Source organism: Chlamydotis macqueenii, chromosome 19, assembly GCF_036417535.1.
Source record: "Chlamydotis macqueenii isolate bChlMac1 chromosome 19, bChlMac1.mat, whole genome shotgun sequence".
Classification (NCBI taxonomy): domain Eukaryota; kingdom Metazoa; phylum Chordata; class Aves; order Otidiformes; family Otididae; genus Chlamydotis; species Chlamydotis macqueenii.
The window spans coordinates 6,243,118-6,266,574 of record NC_141574.1 but is presented as its reverse complement, the minus strand read 5'-3'; the positions used below and the strand labels follow the sequence as shown (position 1 = coordinate 6,266,574).

The window sequence follows — 23,457 nt, the reverse complement described above, 5'->3', positions numbered from 1 at the left end:
GCAGGAACAGCCAATAGAAGGGCCGTACTGCGGGTCACGCGCGACGCTGACGTAAAGGCGCGCCGGAAAGAGGGGGCACGGCTCTAGGCGGCGGGAGGATTTGGCGGCAGTGGCGGAGCGCGGCGGGAGAGGCGGCACCATGAGCGTGCGGCTGAGCGAGGGCGCCATCGCGGTGAGGGGCTCACGGCAGGCTTGGGGGCTTGGTCCCCGGTGGAGCCTGGGTCGGGCCCGGGGCCGAGGAGCAGGGGGCCCGGCGCCAGGTCTCTCCTCGGTCCTGAGGGCAGAGACCAGGCCCGGAGCTGGGCCCTGTCCCGGGAGGTAGGGAGGGCCCTGTCCCGGTCCGGCGGTGGCGGTCACCCCCGTGTCTCTGGCCGTTCCGCGGTCATTCCCCCTCAGCTGTGGGTCTGGAGGCGTTCCTGAGCGAGGTGGTGGTGGCGGCGGCACCTTTCTGAGGATCTCTTTTTTTTTTTTTTTCTTTTTTTTTTTTCTCCAGGCCATAATGCAGGGGGAGAACGTCTCCAAGCCCGTGCTGCAAGTCATTGTGAGTGCTCCGTTGGTTGTTGTGCCAATCTGTTAGCGACTGCGCGGGCTTCTGTGCGCAGCAGAACTTCCTGCGCAGAGGAGCCGAGCACGGCTGGCGTACTCTTAATTTTGTTGTATGTAACATGGGCTACACTGTTGATATCAGTGCTCAAAAAAAACCCCAAAACTGAATAGATAGATCATTTGCTAGTGATGTCACTTCATATCTTTGAAGAGTTTCTGAACAGATGAGAACTAATAATCTGTTGTTCCTCTATAGAACACGCGGGCTATTGCTACAGGAAACGGGCCACCGCGTTACCGAGTGTTGATGAGTGATGGCGTTAACACGCTCTCCTGTAAGTACGACAAGCTGCAGTGAGATTTCTGTAAGCGTGGAGATGCTAATGGTGCTAAAGTTTTCGGTCTAGTGTCTAGGTGCATAGCAGTGAAACGAGCATTGAAGGAGAGTGTGACATACATGCGAACCACAGACTGAAGCGTGCAACTGCATTTTAACGTTTGGACAGCTTTCTCTTCTGGAACTTTCTTTGTGAGCTTTAAGGAATTAACTCATTACAGGGCATAATGAGAATATGGAAACCTGTGCATGTTTTTGTTTCAGTGATTTTAAAGTAAATTAGCTTAATTTTTCTCTGACTTCTTTTGATATGTGATCATTCTAACTATGACTGCACTCTGAAGTTTGAGGAATAAATACAGTTTTGTTGACTTGTTAGTGGTTAAACTGTTCTCTGTGTGTTAACGAGCTGAGCAGACTGTAGATCTAATGCAATGCTAGCCTGGCTGGGAAAGTTGTGGCCAGCCATGGCAGCCATTTAAGGCTGGCGTGCATTAATTGTTTCAATGTTTTTCTTCTGTTTCTGCAGCATTCATGTTGGCGACGCAGCTGAACTCTCTTGTGGAAGAGGAACGTTTATCAGCCCAATGTATTTGTCAAGTTAACAGATTCATTGTCAACAGCCTGAAAGATGGAAGGTATATATGTTTCTTTAAGTACAGTTCAACAGAAAGGCAGCTGCAGCAGCGGGTGCTCTGTCCTTTGTGATTAGGCAGAGACCAGATGCTTTTGATTAGGATTATCTGAAAATACTCAATCTTTAGGGTGCAGGAGGGAAAGCACACAGCCCAAGCAATAGAAGAAATTTACAGAATGTGACTGCAGTGGGTGCAGATATGCCTAGTACAGTGATTTAGTAATTGAAGATTTCCAGTTGGAATACTCCAAATTACACTAAGTTTCATTAAAATTCACTTAAAATTACCTGAGTGGAAAAGAAACAGTGAAGACTACGTGTTACTTAGGTGTTGTGGAATCCAGTCTTTTATGAAAATTTGAGAGGAGGGAGGTATGATACTGCAAAATGAGAAGGGATCTGAGTGAAGTGATTATAGGAAAAACTATGTAGGTGTCTAAGAGAATACAAACGAGGTTCCGTGTCTTTTTATTCAACATTTTTGTGAAGGGAATACGACATCTTTTGAGGCAGGGAATATATTCTCTCTTGTGAAGTCTGGCATGGTTTTGATACTTCTAAAACACCATATTGTTTCAAGCCGTTGTTGTTTTTTTTTTTTTTTTTGCCCGTTCACCCTGCTATCGACTGTCCTTGACGAAATGTGATACTGTTTCAAGCCTACTTGTACCTCATGAGAGGGTTAAGTTGACAGTGGAGAGCTTTTGTCTTCCAGATCCCTCATCCGAAGAATCAGCCCCTAATGGCTGGTTCTGTTATCTGCAGCAAGGGATATTCGGAGTCTGATAGACTTGCAGAGGGAGTGCAAGTCTTTATTGCTGTCTGTTCTGTGTTTGTAGGAGAGTGGTTATACTGATGGATGTAAATGTTCTGAAAACTGCTGATAAGGTTGGTGGGAATATTGGCAACCCAGTGCCGTACAATGAAGGTGAGTGTCCTCTGTAAACAAATACTTTCTGAACAGACTGACTGTTACAATAACCTTTCAGCTGTCTGTTTCTTTCACTTAAAAAGAAGCAGACATGTTCAGCTTTCTTATGCCTGGGAACAGCCATGTCCAGATCTTTAAAATCCTTTCTGTTTGTGTAATACAAAATGGCTTTTGTTCATATCTTAATAAACTCTGCGCTATGGCTGAAGCTTCAGTCTCTACATGGTATTGGGAAGTGTCTATACCTTACAATAACATTGACAGGTGTCCGTTACACGTTAGCAGTCTCTACCTAGAGTTCCAGTAAGTATGCAGAAGCTATTCTATGTCTCTTCCTAACGAGTAACCAAATAGATCAGCATTTCTTCTGTCTGGAAAGAAAACAGCAGGACAAAGGTGTAATACTGAACTGTGAAACTGTAAGATGCCATGGAGGGGATGAATAAAGAATGATGAATGTCTCTTTCTTTGCTACGTTCATGTGATGCTCTTTAGTTCTCGTATTGTCAGGTAGTGGTTTTAAAACAAAGGCTGTATTGCACTCCCAAACAGCGCAGAGTTAAATGATGGAACTCGTTGAGGTAGGTGCCAAAAATTGGCACAGGTTCAAAAAGCAATTAGATGTGAAAGAAAAATCCATTAAAGGCTGTTAAACATAACAATACATCCTCTGCATGAATGTTAGGTTCAGGAAGCACTAAAACTTAGATTGCTCAAAGTACATAGATGAGAGACTGGTATGAAAACACATCCCGCATACAGACTTCCCGAAGCACCCGTTCCTGCCCTGCTGTCTGAAAAACGATAATGCGCTGGGTGGACCTTAATCTGACCTGCCATGGATCTTTTGGTTTTATTATGCTGCATATGTAACTATGTTCTTCATTTTCATGTGCTGAGCTTACAGTTTTCAGGCAAACAATTTTGGAATTTATTATTTTTTTCCTCCTCTGAGCTATGTTAAAAATATGTTGTGTTCTTCCAGCTCTGATCTTTAAAAAAAGAGAGCAGATAATAAGCATTCAAAGAAAACATTTGAACAGTTCTGCCATTGACAGATACAGATAATGGCCGAAATTTAATAGCTTTTCTTGAAGAATTGGGTTTTTTTCCTGGTGGAAGTTAATTCATATATTTTTATTACTAAGGGACCGCACATCAGTGGTGGTGGTACCACATTAGTGGTGGTTTCCTGTATGATATTTTGGACAAACAGTGATGGTCGGGACACTGCCATTCTGGTTAAAAATCTACTTTACTAGTCGAAGTAGAAATTGGACTTTGTTGCAAAGGCAAAGACATCTTTCTTCATTAACTTTTCTTAGGGAATTTGAGGGGCGTCTGTTAAATGAGCCTAAAGAATCCTTTGTTCCTTTGATAGTTACTTAGCTAATTGCTGTTTAAAAAATGTGTTGACATCTCAGATTTTATGGTTTAATCCCAGAGTTGCTGTAGAGACCAAAATTGTCAGAATAGCTATTGAGCAGACTGGTTTGCGTCTTTCTCCCATTTCCCTTGCTTGTGTGATACAAGAGCTTGTGAACTACAGTGTTTTTCAGTTATCGTATTGTTGCTTAGAAACGCTGGGAATGTGATATCTTACAGAACTGAGCTGAAAATATACCTTTAAGAGTGTACATTTTGGTAAAATTACCGTGGCTTGGATCGAAGTTGTGTTCTTTCTCTGGGCTTCCAAAAGTACTCAGCAAGGAAGTTTTAAAATCTAAATGCTTTTTGGAGGCGTTGCAGGTCTTTGTTCACAGTAAGTGTGGTCTTGCACTAGATGGTTAAGAGATGTCAAATTTGATGTGATGTGTATTTCATTTTAACGATGACGTAGGAAGGTTGCAGAATAACCCTTTTTTATTTTATATGCAATAAAATTTCAGTTGCGGAAGACGGTAATAGTTTAGATTAAGGTATGCCTAACCCAGCCTTTCTGCTCTGCAGGGCTGCCTGATTTGTCGTGACGGCCTTGATAAAATGGCAGAGGCATATTTCAAGTTGATTCTTTAAGTTCTTGGATATATTAAGAATGTATATTTTTGGGGAAATCTCAGCTAATGCAGATAAGCATCTAAGAGCACTTTGCAGTTTTCATGGAAAAAGGTTCAGGTATCTTAAGAATGTTTAGTCCTGCTTTTGGTCTTACTTGAAGTACAGATCTCAAATTGCTAGACCTAGGAGTGAGGAATATTCTTTTCTAGACTAATACCACAGTAGGACCCGGGGAATGAGAAGCTGGCTTTTGGCCACTTTACGCTTGAGCAGTAGGAGGTTAATCTGCCTAACAAGGAAGCTGGAGACACAATCTTCTTAACACATATCATAAAAACTTTTCAGGCAGCATTTCATAATAGTATTGAAAATTAAGATTGAGCAGTTTAGTTCTTGTTGAAAACTAGATGGTAACGTAATTACTGTCATTAATCTCACTCAAGTGACTCTGATGCTGGACTTTCTTCTTACTGTGGCAGTAACTTGCTACTTATGTTTAACTTCTGTCAATAACCTTTCAGCATTGAAATGTTTGTATGCTTATACGTGCACTTCAACTCTTTCTTCTTCCCTTCTCACCATTGCCTTTTGGTGTGCGTTCTTTCAAAGTGCGTTTTCTCTCCTCTTCTTCCTCCCTACGTGCTGCCTCTCAGTTCTGGGACACGTCTTCCGTCACCATGGCACTGTAGCAGGACCTCTTGGTAACAAATTATTGGAAGCACAGGGCTGTTGTTACACAGCTATTACGTTAGAGCAGGCTGTGTGGCTACCTTTGGCCAAAGGTCTTGGGTTTGACTAACCCAGTATATTAACAGAAATGTGATCAGGTATTTCAAGTGGTTTTTCCAGCTTCTGCTAATAAAAACTAACAGTGAAAACCAGGCAGAGGAGTCAGTTTTCTGAGCACCCTCTGTGATCTGTAGCCCACCAGCCACCAAAAATCATAGCTTAGGAGTCCCTAGACTCTACAAGCAAGAGAGAAAATTGGAGTGATATTTCTGCCACTTCCGTATTGGAACACATGTATAGATGTGTTAATATATTCTTAATCTGGTGAGCAACACCAGGCTATGGGTAGGCAACCATTAAAACGTGATTTTATTTCATAATACACAGATATTCTAATGTAGTCTTTTGTTTGGATTTTTTTGGTGGTGTGGTGTTTTTGTTTGTTTGTTTAATTAAAAAATGCTAGGGGAAAAAACATCTGGAACAAAAGTACCAAGGAAGTCTTTTGCTGTTCAATATGCACATTCCTATTCTTAAATATTCTCTCCCTGTCCAGACATATTTTTCTCTTAACATATTTTATTGTGGTTTTGTTTTTGTCAGGGTTTTGTTTTTTTTTTTTAATTCTTATACAAAATTAATGTGGGGTGTTGAGCACTGACCCCGGCTGGGTCCTCAGAGTACCTGAGGCAGCTGAGCAGGGGTGAAATCTGGCTTCTCCATCTAGCGGATTCCGCAGCAAATGCACGTTGCTGTTTGACGTCACGTTGTTGCCAGGGAGACCGCTGTCACCGGTTCACTTATGTGATTTTACTGCGGCAAGTTAGAGGAGCAGATTGGTTTTTGTGCAAGGACCTTGTTGTGGATTAAAAATAACCAGAGGGTTACCTCTGTAGACTGTACAACATCAGGCAACGCTGCATCAGGATCTCCTTGTGATGTTTCTGCTCCTTTACCTTCCTTCTGTGCCATCCTTCCCCGCCGTTCTGTTCTGGGATTCTCTGCTTTTGTTCCTTGTGATGCTTATGGGATAGAGCTGACCTTCTTTTCCACTTTCTCTGACTATCTTACTCCTCATACCGCAAATCGGGGGGGGGGGGGGTTGCCTGCTCAGGCCTTGGGAATACTGCAAGCTGGTGACTTAAGAGTTAGTTGCACCCAAAAATACAGAAATGTTTGCTGTTTTCTCATCTGGAGGCAAAATATGATAGGACAATTATTCTGTAAATGACTTCAGATTTTTGAATGGTAGATTAGTCTTCTAATATACTATATCTCTAGATATGTTACTCTGTTCTTTCGCTTAGAATTTATCATCAATATAAGGAAAGTAAAAGTCCTGGCATCTAAAAAAAAGCACAATATGTACTTAATTATGGCATCACTTTACTCCCTATGTAGTATATTGCTGTGTACCAAGAGGGACCCTGTGAATGCCGAAATGATGACTCCATCATCCCCACATTAAATGTCTTCATATTTTGGAAATAAAATATAGCAGATGTCCTCTTTGCCTTGTGTTAAATTCAGCTTTGAGTCTACCCAGTGTGCTTTTGGCTCTTTCTGAGTTTTAAGAGGGAATTCTCTTACAGATTTTATCTTGGCTGTTAGGTAGTAGCAGAAACTACCTGTCAGAGCAATAGAAGCCTGTAAAAACTGAGAAGTTGTCAAGATTACTTCAGTGCTGTCCTTTTAAATAACTGTCAACCCTGAATTCTTTCGAAGTAGAAAGCAGTTGCTTGAGGAAAGAGATCTGACTGAAATTCCTCCATGGTAATAATGTTCAACAGAGAGCTTGCTACTGCTATGGCTTTTAACACCTGAATTTTAGCGTAGTGTTCTCCGTGTTTTAAGTTATTTTTCTCAGGCAAGTATTATTTCCTAAAAAGACTTAAGGGTAATTTTAATTACTGTGCTCCCCACGATACTGTATGGTTTCTTTCCATTTGATTGCCAGGGCAAGGGCAGCAACGTTCTTCAGCTCCAGCTGCAAACTCTGCGCCCAGCAAGCCACAGCAACAAAATGGCAATTTGTCAGTAGCAGGTAAGAGTAATCCTGGGCAGGAATTCTGTTTTCCGTTTGTGCAGTACAAAACTAGGGCTTAAATTTAAAAAGGATCCTTTCTGTAGTGGTAGGGCACTAGAAACGCTTTGTTAAAGACTAACCCGTAGCTTAAAAAGGTGAATTCTCTCAAGAGGCTACTCCACAGTTGGATTTAATAATAAAAAGGGGAAAAAAATCTGTCCCTATTCCCCAAGGGAAAAAAATAGGAAACAACTTTGAAGCATTGGAAGCTGAACATCCAGTTTGACATGATTTTGCGTTCTTGAACCTGTTCTGTGGACACCCAAGTAGGCCGCAGTTTGGAACTGGCCAACAGGCATGTTATCAGTGCTGAGATACTGAGGCCAAACAGTTCAGGTGGTACAGGACTGAAGTAATGTGGTAGTACATCTATAAATATTTTTTTTTATCAAGACTTAAAATAGTGAGATGCTGAAAAAGGCAGTCAATTTAAATGTCAGCCTGTAGACTTTTTTTTGAAGAAAAAAAATTGTCAGTCGTAGCTCTTGGTACTGCTTTAACCTGTCTGTATTCTTTACCCCTACATTTTAAAAGTATTTTGAAATAGTAAAATTTTGACACTTGCTTACTGCAGCAGAAAACAAGCTCTTCCTTCCTCTCCTTAAAGCTGATCATATGCTGTTCCCTTAGTTGCTCCCTGAATGGTGTAGATCTAAAGCTTGATGTGCCATATTTTAGAGAATTTACTGCTAACTAGTTACTTCCCACTTAGACTGCGTTTAAGTGATTGACTCCGGATGCGTCTCCACCTCCAGTGTAAATGCTTCAAAGGTCTGAATGTGTCTCTTCTGCGGCAGTTTGCAGCTTAGAAAATACTTGGGACCAAGAGCAGAAGTGATTCAGCAAACTTTTAGCTGCTCTGTGGTGCCCACGTAGCGCGATAAATGGAGCTTTCAGTACCTACCCGGTGTTAAGTGTAACTGAGTTGGTTTCAACCCGGCTTCTGCCTGCAAGGCTGAAATTCTTTATGCTTTGTTGTGGTTTCTGAAAGGTCCTGCTGCTCCAAAGTACCACGCTCCCTCAAACCAGTTCAGTAAAGCCAGCGCTCCAAGTTCCTTGAAGACACCAGGGGGATCGCAGGCCAAAGTGGTGCCGATTGCCAGCTTGAACCCATACCAGTCTAAGTGAGTTACCGTGGTTTGCCAAGTATTACTCAGTCACAGGCATGAGGGAGCAATAGCTTCTTTTTGCTTTCTCATATATGAATCTCTGTCAAATCGTTCTTTGAGTTCTTTTGAGTTTATTGGTTAACTTCAAACAAACAAAACTGAAAAAACACTTCAAAACAAACAAACAGAAAAACTCTCCACAAGAACAGCTGTACTCGTTTTGGTTTTGGTTTTTTTTGTTTCTTGTTTGTGTTTTGGGGGACTTTTTTGTTTGTGAGGGGGGGTTTTTTTTGGGTTGTTTTTTTTTTTTTTTTTGTCATCAGCGCACTGACAATCTGAGATTTGCTTTTGCATTGTCTTGGTCAAGTTACCATGCTGAGCTTGATAGGTTTTTAATATTTTAGTTGAAAATAAATTGGCTTTTCTTTTTTCCTAAAGCAACCTTCTTTTTGGTAACTTAATGACAAAACAGCTCAGTAAGCTATTCACTTTGGCTACTGTTCTCTTGAAAAGCACGAGGATGTAATTATTTTGTGAATGACACTTTTAAGTTATGCAAACTGATTTGATTACCCAAGTTAAATGCGAATCTTATAATTGAGCTCTTGAGTTTTAGCATGGCTTTTCAGAACAGGCAAACTGCTGGATGAGAAATGTACCCTTGAAGAGGAAAAGATTTGAGGCCTGCTTCTATGTGGAAGGATTGTTCGCTACTATTATCATACTAAATGCTTTATGGCTGGCTTTGTTACTGCTTTCTCTGTGACTTTCTGCTTTTAATGGTCTAGGCCATTAAAATAGAAAGCAGCAGAAAAGCAGGTAGAGTTACTGAGGTGCAGTGGAAAGCTTCTGGCTTTTAAATAGTGACATTCCAGTTCCGAAGGTTTGTAAATTCAATCTCTTTTTTAAAAAAAAAAGACACAGAACAGTGATTTCTTGCATGATTTCAGGTGGACCATTTGCGCTCGTGTTACCCAAAAAGGCCAGATCCGCACGTGGAGCAACTCCCGTGGTGAAGGAAAGCTCTTTTCTATAGAGCTAGTTGATGAAAGCGTAAGTGTCATATGTTGAGGAAAAGATAATGTACGCCAGATGCTGATGAACCCTTCGTAAAGGCAGAATAGAGGAAATAAAGTGGATTATAGGAAATGGGTTTGGTTTTTTTTATTACGACTGAAGCTTGTATTCCTGTATTCATTAAGTTGAGCATCAGCGACCCAGTTTTTATCGAGAATGAAGTCTTAACTGCATGGCATTACTGATTATTTTTCATCAAAGTCTGTAGTGGGTGACTAAATTTTTGCAGCTTCAAAATACAGTTGCTTATGGAAACTGACAACCTCATACTGAGGTGGTTTCCCGTAGATTGAGAATGAGGTCTCATCCTTGCTTAGAGACACCTTACAAAACAAGGAGTGAGAGGAGCGTTGCCTCCGAGTTATGAACTTCCATTTTCGTGAGGAAATCTGAGTACAAATTATTGTAATACTTGAAGAGTTCATCTGTGGTTTGTTTGGGGAACGGGATCTGGTTAATCTAACTGAACTTGCAGTTTGTCAGACCTCTTATCAAATTACAGCCTTCTGTCGTGAAAACAAACAAGATTCTGCTAGACGATGTTGAGTATAAAATGTGAGGTTAATAATGTAAAGTGTTGTCATCAGGCATTTGCTTTCTCAGCATACTGTCTGTTTTCAGATTTAAAAAAAAAAAAACCAATATTTGTATCTAGTGAGTTTATAATTGTTACTAATTCTTACTTAAAGACTTGACATCATGTATGAGTGGGAGATATCGTAATACCTTATATGCTAACTTGTGGATCTGTGTGATCTATTTGAAGTGGGGTTTTTTTTGCATGTAATGGCAATTAATGCCAGCTTTAAGAGTACCTTTTCCAAGGTGTAAATAGGATATATGTAGTTTTTATACCTTTCATTCTGAAGCTCTAGATATATTAAAGAGACTTGAATATGAGATTTGATGGTCAGGTGCAGAATATGTTGTTTTAGCTGTAACTACAAATGTGAGGAGAATGTTGTTTGTTTGTCACATGCCTGGAGCTAGCCTGGCAGACCGCACTGTGTCTGTAGAATTTGATGCCACTTAACACTGCAAAGATTTCTTTTTATTTTTTTTCATGCCAAATTTCAGTTCTGACCAGCTCTCCTATTTTTCTGCAGGGTGAGATTAGAGCTACTGCATTCAATGATCAAGCAGACAAGTTCTTTCCACTCATTGAATTGAACAAGGTATGGTAGCATTGTGCTTTCATAGACTGCCATGAGCTAGAAAAGAGGAACTTAGCATAGCAAGGATTTTTAAAGGTGAACACAGTCTGTTTTCTCTGTCTGACTTCTGATAGCATCCTCTGTTTCACTGCTTTCTCCTGTAGGTATATTATTTTACCAAAGGCAATTTGAAGACTGCTAACAAGCAATATACAGCTGTTAAGAATGACTATGAGATTACATTCACTAATGAGACTTCAGTTGTGCCCTGTGATGATGCCCAGCATCTTCCATCTGTTCAGTTTGAATTTGTATCCATCTCTGACTTGGAGAACACACCCAAAGACTCAATTGTTGGTCAGTCTAAGCAGCAAAATGGCAAGCTCTAAAGCTTTGAAGTTTTACTGTTGTATCCTGAATCCTGGGGAGGTAGTGAGCATACAATACTTCGTGTTGTGGTCTCTTAAATGAAGTTTTCCAGTGATGGCTGCCATTAAAAATACCTCAGGCAGTTTTCCTGTTAAAATGTCTGTGCCCTGTTCTGCTAACAATATATAATGATTTTGCTTCAAACTAAAGACGGTAAATGATCCTTGTTTATTGTACTGTGATCATTGTTTTCCACAGAAAAGGGCTGAAAGAAAAATGTCCTTGCTCAGCACGTGTGCATTACATACCTTCTGTGGTCTTGCTTTCTTTCACTATCTAATTATCTCTGTAGTGATTTTGGCATAATTCATTGCATCCAAGTCCAAGTTGCATGACTGTTTTGGCTTGCTTTGTGAAGTATCGGAGGTTTGTTTTTCTGTAATTTGTTGGGCAGAGTACTCCGGAAAAATCAGAGGCTTGGGTGGGGGCGAGGGTTCTCAGGTTTCATAGGCACAAGATGCCTGTGATTCAGAGGCGTTCAGCTAGGAATTTTAAAGGTAGCTATGTAATATTAAAAATGGTATATTTGTAGGGAGAGCAAAGGAGATTATGTTAGCTCTTGCTACCCAAACGTGCAGACATGTTTAAGTTGCCGCGTACGGTAGCGGGGCTGTAGTGAAGGCACTAGCCAGTTGCTTCATTGTATTACAGTCACTTTGAAGCTCCTTACCTGAGAGACTTGTGCTTAAACAGCAAAAGTGCGTGCTACAGGACCGGGGCTGAAGTCCTTTGACAGAATGTGATGAGAAAAGATAGTACCGTGCCTTGATCTCGCTAAAGTGGTGAGGCTGGCACTCATGAATATCTTAATGAATTCATCAACAAAATTAAAGCACTGAAGAGTTCTGTAGTGGAGCATTCCTACCATAATACACTTAATTTCCATATCAGATTTGATTTGAATAGGGAGCTAGGATACAAGGTAAAAATCTGACAGTAGGTTTGAATTCTTCTCTTGTGATCTCGTATTCCCCAGTTGTGACCCTTGAATAACTCTAACTAAATTGTAACTGTTTTTCAGATGTAATTGGAATTTGTAAGAGCTATGAAGATGTCACTAAAATTACAGTGAAAGCTAACAATAGAGAGGTGTCAAAGAGGAACGTGCATCTGATGGATACATCGGGGAAACTGGTGACAGCTACGCTATGGGGAAATGAGGTATGTGCTCTCTTACCTGTTCTTAAGCAGAGGTTCCTTTGTGTAGGGTGAGGAAATTAATGTGCTCTTGTCATCCAAGATGGGCATAGCACTGGGGTAAAGTCCTGGATGTTCAAGGATCAGAGGCAGAGAGAAGGTGAAAGACTGTCTTGTTTCGTTCAGGTGTGATGTTCTTAAACTTTCTCTGACAAACTGCTGACATGATCTGACTAATATGTTCTGAACAACTGCAGACATTATGTCTCGAGCCCAAAGACTGAAGATAACAGGCTTCTGGCTTAGGAGAGGATACGAGTTGCAGTTTGATTATGGAAAAGCCCAGTGGCTACAGCTGTGTCATTTGAGATGAGTTTTATTCGTAGGGTGGGATACATGTTACCCTGCATAAATGGCTGCTTAACTAAAGGGTTGAGAGGCTGTATCTCAGGCTAGGAGTTTAAGGCATCAGAACCTTGGAATTGAAAGTTTGAGTAGTTGCAGTAAACTGCTTCTTTACCCGTTTTAACAAGCTACTTTGTTTTCCAGCGATGTAGACACCTAGGGATTTATGTTTCAGTCTATAAAATGGCAGTGATCCTGCCAGCTTGACTGTGATGCTTTGTGGCTGAATGATCAAGTGCACTGATATTGTAGGTAGCTAAACACCATTAACCACCTGCTGATAGAAATGAAGTAAAGTGAAGTATCCCAAGGTTTTGAGGTTGAACCAGACTGTTTATAGGAGTGGCTACTGGTAATCAATTCTTGGCATAACTCTTCCATGAGAGACCAGGGTCTGCATTTTCCAAGTTAAATCTCTTGGCTTGTAGAGTAGATACAACAACAGGCATTGAGGGGAAGTGACGTATGGCTTGCAGCTGGCACAGTTAAGGTTAGAATCTCTTGTCTCCTTTTTAACAGTCATTGCCCTAACTGCTGGGATATGTTTTGTGTTCTTTTTGCATCTCCTGGATACAGTGAATGCTACTGCTAACTCCAGCTCGCTTGTAATCTTTAAGTGCATGATCCTCCCTGTGCTTGCTAAGTGATGTGGGGTCCAGAAAATCTATACCTTTCAAAACCTCTCTCATGCTAAGAGGTTGTTTGTTAGTGTCGGACTTTACTCAGATAACAAACTGATGGCAATTGAGCAGCATTAAAGTAGCTTTATGAGATCAAAACCAGAAAATGGAAAGTCAAGAAAAACTGTTTGGTCAGCATATGCTACACTTCTACTATTTTAGTTCTAGTAGAAGAGACATGGTTGGCTCAGGTAAGCCAAGTGAGTTGTTCTATCTGAAGAGTCTGATCTGACCAAACACTTTCTCTTGTGATGAGAAACCTTCATTCCTGTAACACATCTCCCTTTCTAAAATGCTTGCGTAAAACTCCTTATGGAGGGGACCAATCCTTTTCTTCCATACCAGTCGTGTGACTTAGGGATTCTCTGGTTGCCCAGGAAATGGAGTGTTAGGATTACAGCTTTAATTGTTAGATGCCTTTTCTTAAACTCCTACTGATACCGTTTAAAACCTTACCTTCTAAATACAGTGAGATGGTTGGATTCAGATTTGCTCTCTTGTCATGATCCGTGAATTGTCACCACAAGTTCAGTACCTTCACTGTAGCGTGTTACTAACGTTTTCTGTTTTTTTCTTCACACACACAGGCTGAACAGTTTGATGGTTCTAGACAACCTGTGGTAGCCATCAAAGGAGCCAGAGTCTCTGATTTTGGTGGTAGAAGCCTGTCTGTCCTGTCCTCCAGTACAGTTGTCATCAACCCTGATAGCCCGGAGGCTTTTAAGCTCCGAGGATGGTATGAGTGTGTGTTTATGTCGATTCATTCCAGCTGCTGCAGAGTATTTGTTTTATTCTGTTTCTCTGTACTTGAGCAGTCTGTATGGTACTGAAGGAAGGTAGCAGATGATGTAGGTTCCAGGGTTATAGAAACTTCTCTTCCTTGAAAGCCTTGAAAGCGTGAAAGGCTGTCCTTCTTAAGTTGTCCAATTCAAAAACTTATAATTCTGTGACAGACCTTGAAAAATTGAAATGGGAGTAGTGCATGCTGACCCAAAGCCTTGGGAGGCAGCATGAAATCAGACTTGACCAGCTTCACTTGGAGGCGTTATCTGAGAGAACAATATTTTTTTCACAGGCTTTTTCCATTGTGTGGAATCTGATACGCGCTCAGTTAGTATGGACTGGAGGAACTATGTTGCCTTCTTCCAGTGTCTATTCCTTATCAGATGTTTTTCAGATAGCAAAATAACACTTCTATTGTTGTCAGGAAAACAAAGTGATTTCTTGCTGGTTTGTTGCTTCTACTGTAGGTAGCTGCTAAATTGTCTGCTGTAAGTACTAATATGGTGAGATGCGGCCTTTGTATGAACAGGGTTAAGTGCCTCAGTTTCGTAAATTCTGGGTTTTCAGGTTCTAGTTAAATCACCCAAACGTGGATAAAACATAATGGCATTCTCCATTTGTCATTGAGCTGTGGCTCTCAGGTACTTCAGAGAGCTGTTGAAGATAAAATTGATTGTGGATCTTGGCTATTACTGTCACACTTCAATTAAGTTCAGTTTTTCTGTGTTGTTGGTGTGTTTCTCAAATCATAAAAAACACCACAATGGGATGGCAGTACAACCTTTTGCTGAAAAGCAGCGCTTTCTTATTTAAACAGAGGAAGCGTAATCTGTTCAATGCTATTTGCTTTTTCTTTCAAAGCTGCTGTGACAATAATGGTACCGTGTAATTTAATTTTAATTATGGAAATATCTTGATGCCCTTAAATCTTGTTATCTGACTGCCTTTAAGAAGCATGCAGTGTGTGGTTTGACCACTAGCTGGCAAACAAATTGCAGTTATATAGAACAAAGCTGTCCTCCTTTTGTGGCTTTGTAAAATACTGTGCTAATTAAGTCGGACTATTAACTTATTCTAAAATGCTATTTTTGTTTGCAATATACACAAATTATTGTAATTGTTTCCTTTGCAATCATTGATAAAAAAAAAAAATCTCTCATGTATTAAGTACATGAAACTAAATGTAAGCTTTTGATAAGTCTGGTCCGCTATCCAAAAATAGAAGTGCATCTTTGTGGTTCCAGGTTCGACTCCGAAGGGCAGCTTCTGGAATGTGCCTCCATCTCTGATGTGAGGGGTGGGCCAGCGTCTGGGACGAATACCAATTGGAAAACTTTGTTTGAAGCCAAATCTGAGAATTTGGGACAAGGAGATAAGGTAAGCATGGCCACTGGGTACGAGCCTTGTGTATTGGGGAGAAAATAAAAAGCTAGACTTTATGCAGGCGTTCTGCTTATTGAAGTAGTCCAGTTGTTGAGCAGTGTGTGCTTACTCGGTCAGAATTTATGCTATTAAATAACTTTTCTCATATAAATTCAGGCGTGTTGCTGATGCTGCAACATGATACTATGTTTGCAAGAGAATTCTAAGCCTTGTATAAATGGGGGCAGGGGGGAGTTCACCCCAAAGATGCTTATATAAATAGCACAAAGTGTTCTAGGAGAAGAAGGTGCATTAGGAGGAAGTGGTTTTCAAGGGTGCACACTTGGTCAATAGGAAAGCTAGGAATAAAACTCAGATCTCTGGCATTCCAGTCCAGTAACCTCTGTAGGTTTATACTACTTCTTGACTTATTTTTAATTAATTTCTTTTTTTTTTCAAAACTTAAGTGCTAAGGTGTTTGGGATACACAAGAGCGTCTATCTAAGGAAAAAACTTTACCAGTAATTCAGCTATTTTCTGCGAGATTTTTTGCACATGCTTTTTAAGCAACCTCTATTTATCTGTTGAAAGACTTGACCGTGGTCTTAAACCATTAGGATGATTATTTGAGTGTGGTGAGTGGGTATTTTGTTCTGTAGGCTATAGTTTAATCAAATGCTTATCTGTAATACTACACAGTAGGCTTTCTGGTTTTTTGTATTGGCTCCCAAAAGAAGCATAGGCAAGTGCAGAATCCTAATCCTGTGAAAAAGTAGAGATTTGAACAGGCACAATGGAGAAGCAAATATGCTTTATCTAAAGAAAACCTAGCAATTGGAGTTTCCTGCAATGGAAACACAGAATAATCTTGCTGTAGGGGCTTTATTTAACATAATGGAAGCCTGAAAATGATTGCAACAGAAGGGTTCATTTACAGTTTCCCAATAATCCATAGCTGTTAAGCTTTTTAATCCTAAATATCCAAGTATGGGTGCCTTGCTTTGTAGTTAATTCAGAATTGGAAAACATTGAGTATTTGGAGGCTAATGTTGCACACTCACTCTCCTAGGCGGATTATTTTAGCTGTGTGGGCACAGTTGTACATCTGCGCAAAGAGAACTGTATGTACCAGGCATGTCCCTCTCAGGATTGCAACAAGAAAGTGATAGACCAACAAAATGGACTGTACCGTTGCGAAAAGTGCGATCGTGAATTCCCCAACTTCAAGTACCGCATGATGCTTCTAGTAAGTAAAAGGATTAGAGGAGAGCGTGTGTTTCTTGCTTGTACGGTCCAAATAAAATCTTTTGAGAGAATGCGGTGCAAGAGTGCTGTTTGTCTATCTGTGGTGCCTGTGGGTTAGGGGATTTTTAAATGGCTTTTATGCTGTACCTGAGTGAAGAGTGTTTCATTGAGCTGATTAGCAGTTTGTTTTCCTAGTGCTCCAATTAAAAGCTTTTCTCGTTGCCAAAAAGTTGATGCTAGCTCAGTTGATTCTGGTTTCCAAGTGTACTATGCAGTGCAGAGTACAGATGGCCTACGCCTCTTCAGTAGTGAAGATAAACTGAAGTAAAATGGCATTTCTGGAGAGCAGTAATTGCACTTTTACAGCTGCTACCTATATTTAGTACAATTTTTTTGGTAGGTATTGTTCTGTCTCATGCTTTAATGGAGCCTGCCTGAGAAAGTTGTGTGAGGGTTATTATTGTGATGCCTGCTTACCCCATAAGCATTGAACCCGCTTCTGTTTTACAGCGTAAGTTAGAGTTGTATCTGCTTCTTAGAAATGCTGTGCCAGGTGGGCATGCAGAGAGAAGGGAACTATCCCTGCAGTCTCACTAAAACACAAACTGCTTCTGAATAATTCCTAGCAGATAACTTCTAGGAATGCATGAACGACTTTACATAGCAGAATCATTCTCGTAGAATGTGAAGGGGATACTGAGAGCACAGTAGTGGCTTTCAGAACAGTGTGTCTCCTATTTTCCCATTCCTAATTGTCAAAGCAGCCAGGAGATGCATGCGAGGCTAGTACTTGATCTTTTTACTGCTCTGTCCTTGAATGTTTTGATAGTTTCCTCATGACATAGTATTACACGTGTTTATGCTCCAGTACTCGGGTGTGTACGAAGCAAATGAAGATGGCAGTTTTGCTGGTGTCCCCCTTGGTGGTGGTTGTTCTGGGCTACCTGTTCTTGCTCACAGCTCATCAGTGACAGTGGAAGGGAGCTGAATATCCATCAGTGGATACCACTGTGATCTTGTTGGCCTTTTCCTGTGACACAGCGTACTGTCAATATTAACTTGCGTTAACTTACTTTGACGTTCTATGGAGCTTAAAAAAAAAAAAAAAGGTAGTAAGTCACTGCCTTCTGCCCTCGGTACCTTTGGTGCATAGGGCTCTGATAGTTACTGGCAATTTAAAACTCTCTTTAGCTGTGAAATAAGTCTTTATTTTGTACTGTCATCTTTCTTCCTTGAGGGATAGGCAACTGGATGAAGTGACTTTTATTTTCTTTTTTAGGTGACCATTGCAGACTGTCTGGAGTATCAGTGGGTGACTTGTTTCCAAGAGGCAGCAGAATTCATTCTTGGGCAAAATGCAGCTTTCCTGGGAGAACTGAAGGAAAAGGTCAGTCAATTAGGCTATTGCATTTTTAGTAAATGTCTGGAAGTTGAACTGTGCTTCACATGTCTTGTTGTTGGGCTGCCCTCAAATTTCATGCTTTTTTTTGTTGATCCTCCTTGATTTCCTTGGTAAGGAAATATTCTTGTAATGTTGACACTGAAGGCAACTTGAAGAAAGCTATATGGTGTGTGATCCAGGAGAAAGCATGATTTCATCCCTGCGTGTGCACGCATAGCACGCCAGAGTCAGCAGAGGTGACAAAGGCAGTGCGTTTATGTTCGTGTAGCTGCTGTGGAAAGGAACAGCGTTATTAAAACAAGTACAAAAGTGCAACATGAGAGAAGGGATATTCTGCTTCATTTGGCAAGAATTTGATCTTGCCCATTCTCTAAGTGATAGGCCAGCTCAGGGGCCTGGCAGCCCAAGGTTGTTCTCCAGATGTTGGACTTCAGTATCTTCTACAAGTTCACGAATCATTGCTTCTCCCTAGTCTGAAGTTCTTGGCAGGGACTTGTTTACTCTCCTCAGGATTATTTTCCACGGGCCATCTGCCTGGAGAACAGAGATTTGCCTGGTTTCCCCCATAGTTTGCTCCCACAGTCAGTCTGTCTACCGCTGAGCTCTTTTGGTTGTTCAGAGGTAGAGATCAGCCTATCCTTACCACCTGAACCTTGAGAGGCACCTGCTTACTTGCCGGTAGCACAGCCTTCAGAGGGCTGACAGCTTTAACACGTTGACTGCAACAGAAAGGACAGGCTGTTTTATCGTTGTACCTAGATTGGAAGAATCTGAAAAAAAAAAAAACCCCTGTTTTTGCTGTGAATGCTAACAACGTTATCCCTAATGTGTTCCAAAAATTTGTTTACAAAACCAAAAAGTTCCAGAACACTTTGTATGTATCTTTGTAAGTAGGCAGGAAGCTTTTTGCACTAATACATGTTAGCCCACTTCTGAAGGCTCTTTTTTTTTTTTTTTCCCCACCAAATACTTTCAGAAACTTCGTGGGTCATATGAAAATCATGACTTGTAAAATAGGTCATTGGCAGAGATGCTTAAGCGATCTTTGTTTGACAGATTAGAACAGTTTTTAAGATTGTAAGCCATTAAACACTGACAGACAGTATTTTCCTCACTTTGTCACTATTAAGTTTCTCTGCTGCATTTTTCTTTCTTCCAACCAAACTAATCTTTTCCTGATATTTTAGTTGTCTGCTATATCAAATCTGCGTGGCTTTGTTTTTGTTTTAAATGATGATGTGGAAAGCGTAATCAATTCTGGAATTGCACGTGAGCATTGCTGCGCTCGCAGGCTGAGGCTGGTTGATACTAGGGCTCCGTAGATGGACCGGTTGTTGGTTAACCCATTGCTTGGCTGTGGGAGAGAAATGAAGCAGGAGGGATCGTTGAGGCTGTTGTCCTGAGACACTGTTGTAGACCTCATCTGCTTCTGCAGGGCTAGTTTTCCTGTAACTGCATGCAAGAATGATTTTTTTTTTTTTTTTATTTTTTTTTTTTTAAATTTCCTGCACTTTGTCTCTCAGCTTGTGCTTCTGGGCTGCTCAGAGTTTTTGGGATATTATGAAGGCTGCACGCCTCTGTTCTGTGGGAAGATGTATTGCTAGGGCATTCTAATTAGATGTGCTTGCACTTTTACATTTCCATTTTCAGGCATCCTTAACTTGTCAATATTTTCTTTCTTCAGTTGTGCTTAATCTCTGCTAGAGTTCAAACATAATTTCTCAGTCACTTTTAATGCTGAAGAGAACTGGGTGGGGAAGGAGAGACAGCAGATCCTGTGTAACAGTGCAAACGTGATGTCTTTTGAAGAGCTGCCTAATAGAAATGGCTGAGGCTAGAAAATGGGATATAATATGGAATGAACCCTTGAGCAGGAATGCTTTGTGTGCCAGGAGAAATTGTTTTTGATTTGACACTTTTACGAGCCTTTAAAAAATGGTACTTGATGCATTTTCAGTAAGCTTTTCTTAATGGTTTTTCTCTGAAGACCTGATGCAGTATCCTGTGAAGTTGGCGGGAGTCTTTCCACTGCTCACAGAGTGAATTGAGTCTGCGTACTGCCAGTGACCGTGCTAAGCGTCGACATGCACGCACAGTTTTTAATCTCCTTCTCCACTCTGCTTGTTACCAAAGGAGATAATGTAGGGTAGCAGTGACTGGTATGCTAACGGCATTTTCCACTCACTAATGGTTAGCATAGTTTGTGGCAAAGCTGGAAACAGAAGCCAAATGCTTTATTAAGCGAGTTTTCTTATCCTCTAATCCATACGATGGTCAGAAGAAGGGGTTTTTAATATTCAGGAAGGATATGCCCTAAATTTTGCAGTCAGTGGAACTAGCTACTCCTGTTCACCTTCATTTGTTGTGCTTTCCTAAACCTTAGGAGAATCACTGTGTAGTGTAAAATAGTGCTGCGTGCATTTAAAAAGAGCAGATGTAACGCTTGGAGTACGAGTGAAACCGAGGTGGGTTCAATTCCCGATCAGATGCTTTGTCTGCTGCTGGATTGACTGATCAAGTAAAGTGCATCTGGTAGATAAATGCATTAATAATTACTTGTCTGTGTCATCGTGGGGCTGCAGGGTTTTTGAGGAGTGTCAGCACAGGTTTTTACAACTAATTTTTACAAAAATAAACTTTTTTTTTTTCCACAGTCTCCACAACTTGTCTGCTGCTTTTCTACTGTTTTGACAAATTGTCTGTTATAAACGATGATGATGTTTAGTGTTCATATGGTAATTAGAAGCGGCTTATGTTATAAATATGACAGAGTCTTCTAATGGTTAGAAAAGCATGTTCAAAACATGCACCCACTTTTTAATAGAACATCCCCTAAAATAGGTCTGTGTCAGGATGTGAAGGGTACATACAGCCTTGATGGATAAGCAGGGAAACTGAATGCTTAATGAGACAATTAACAGGGAAATAGTTAACTCTGTCAGTGTTTGTGGTCATAGCAGAACATCACAATTGGCCAGTTAAGCAGCCTGAGCGTCTCAGGTAGATTTATAGTATTTTCATTCTGTACACTTGGCTGCAGATTCGGTGCAACTGTACGTTATCTTGTTTAGGTGGCTAAAATGTTTTCACCTTGAACTAAACTTTTTCTTAAAAACTTTAAGTTATGGTTTTGACATCTAGACTTTGGAAGATTCAGTTCAGCCTACGTGATGCAGTTAGTTCCACCATTTAGGCAGCATCAGCAAAAGATGAGCTGTTCTGAAAGTTCATGGTAATACTGGAAGCTTGATATTTGTCTTTGTCCTTCTCACAGAACGAGCAGGCATTTGAAGAAGTGTTCCAAAATGCAAACTTCAACACGTATGAGTTCAGGATCCGAGTAAAGCTGGAGACTTACAATGTAAGTATCCCCCAGAAGGCAAATAATGTCGCATGTGGCTTTTGTAGTTTGGCTTGTCTCCATAGGAGGTGGCTCCCTCCTTTGATGTTTGTGGGGAGAAGTTTCCAAAGATACTTGCTCACACAAATGCTGCTGGTCCTGAGCACTGGAGGAGGGATCCACTGTCGTTAACACTGCTCCCTCCCAGGTTCATCAAGCCTGGCTTGTTTCAAATGAAAACAAGCTGCTGTAGCTGCTCTGGGAGTCAAGTTTGAGCTCCCAGCTAACCCTGATACCAAGAGCAGTGAGTTCCTGAGGTGGAAGGAGGTTAGAACCAAATGCCTGTAGTGCTTAGCGTCTTCTTTTATATGCCATATTTCTCTTTCACAGGATGAATCTCGTATCAAGGCTACAGCAATGGATGTGAAACCTGTGAACTACAGAGAATACAGCAAGAGGTTGATCGCAAGCATCAGGAGAAATGCTCAACTAGGGTGAGAAGGCTGGTGCTAACTGATTGAAGCTAGAACTTCCAGGAAAAACTCAATAGATGATATTACGTTGACTCTTTCCCCACCCTTTGTGTGGCAACTTGGCATTAGTTACACCATGCATGGTAGTCCAGCGTAGTGGGCTATGTGATTTAATGCATTTCTCTGAAGATATGGCCCTGGTAGGTAAGTGTGCTCTAATGGCCATGGTATTGTAGATGGTTGTGGTCTATTAAGCTGTGACAGCACTAAAGAGGAATCTCTAGACAGATTGCCAGGGTCTTTAGACAAACCGTTCAGAATGCCTGAAGTTACTTTCCTTTCTTACTTTATGTAAAGCTGTATTATATAATCATTGTGTCTTCTTTGCAAGAAAGCAGTGACAACCTTGACACCAACTTGTTCAGCAGAGGGTAGGAGGAAGAGTGTCATACAGCTCTCAGATATGGACGAAGGAGAGCAGGTCTATTAGCGCAAGTTAGATCCTTCCCATAGAATTCAAAGGCTTTCTCTTTCTACAGGTGCCATGCAGTTGTTAATGCTTGGAATGGCAATATGGTAGAATTATTAATCAAAGACATATCTCTTATATCTGAAGAATATCCTTCCTTCAGGGTTTAATAGACTGAGTCAGATGGGTCTGATATTAATCAAAATTGTCTCTTCTGAGGAAGGCAGATAAGCATTGACTCTCCATCCCCCAGGGAAATCTAGGCAACTACAAAGCATTTCTTTAGTTTTCTCTTCAATTAATACGATGAGATTTTGACTTATTTTAGCTCACATTTCCTGCCTATAGATATTTTGTATGTTTGTATGTTCAGTTTCTTTGGTTTTATTTGTAATGATGTTAATCAGAAACAGGTCTTTAAATGGGGGGAGCTTTGTTTCAATAAACACTGTTTAATTCCTGTGTAGTGAATTTTGCTTTCTTTGAACACCAAAGACTTCTCATTACTGGAAAGCAATTAATTAGCTTTCATAATAAGCATTCACTTGGGGGAGATGTTACCTTATTACAAACTCTAAGGTTAGACTGAAGAATGGAGACTTCTTCGCCTGATGTTAACGGTATGGAAACGCAGTGATATTTTCACCATTTCTGTGCCTGAGAATGCTGATGAGCTGGCACTTCTGGGATTTTTATTGACGTTTACACAGCAGTCTAAAACTAACCAGGCTTTGAGATTTGTTCAGACATAGAGCTAGTACAGAAAACAGTAATTATGCTACTGGGCTTTTCAGTCAGCAGAGCATGCTAGCTCTGTGTGCTCCTAATCACATTAATTATGTGTTCCCTGGCTGCAGCTCACAGCTTGGCATTTGCTGCACAGCTCCAAGCATCCAGGCAATACTGCAGTTGGTCTCTGGTAGCAGAACTGAAAATTATTTATTTATTTGTCTCTGTAGAGCACTATTTCTTCATGTATTCAGTTGATGCCCTTTATTTCCCATTATTTCCTCTTTGTCATCTTAAGTCTTTATGTTTAAGAACTGTAAATGCCACTTCCATTGATGGACATGAAGGACGTTATTCTGGGCCCATTAATTGCACAAACAACACCTTCCTCTTTGTTTG

At 40.8% G+C, this 23,457-nt stretch overlaps 1 protein-coding gene across 1 annotated transcript; it reads left to right on the top strand.

Annotated features, from left to right (window-relative positions):
- The first annotated feature begins 82 nt into the window (after nt 1–82).
- RPA1 (replication protein A1) lies at nt 83–22,795 on the top strand. The gene is made up of 17 exons (XM_086763209.1): nt 83–172; nt 494–541; nt 803–881; nt 1,413–1,521; nt 2,360–2,448; nt 7,136–7,222; nt 8,256–8,388; nt 9,324–9,426; nt 10,557–10,625; nt 10,769–10,961; nt 12,055–12,194; nt 13,843–13,991; nt 15,283–15,415; nt 16,470–16,646; nt 17,925–18,032; nt 21,322–21,408; nt 21,778–22,795. The coding sequence occupies exons 1-17, from the start codon at nt 140–142 to the stop codon at nt 21,883–21,885; spliced, it is 1,845 nt and encodes a 614-aa protein (XP_086619335.1). The 5' UTR covers nt 83–139; the 3' UTR covers nt 21,886–22,795.
- The last annotated feature ends 662 nt before the right edge of the window (nt 22,796–23,457 follow it).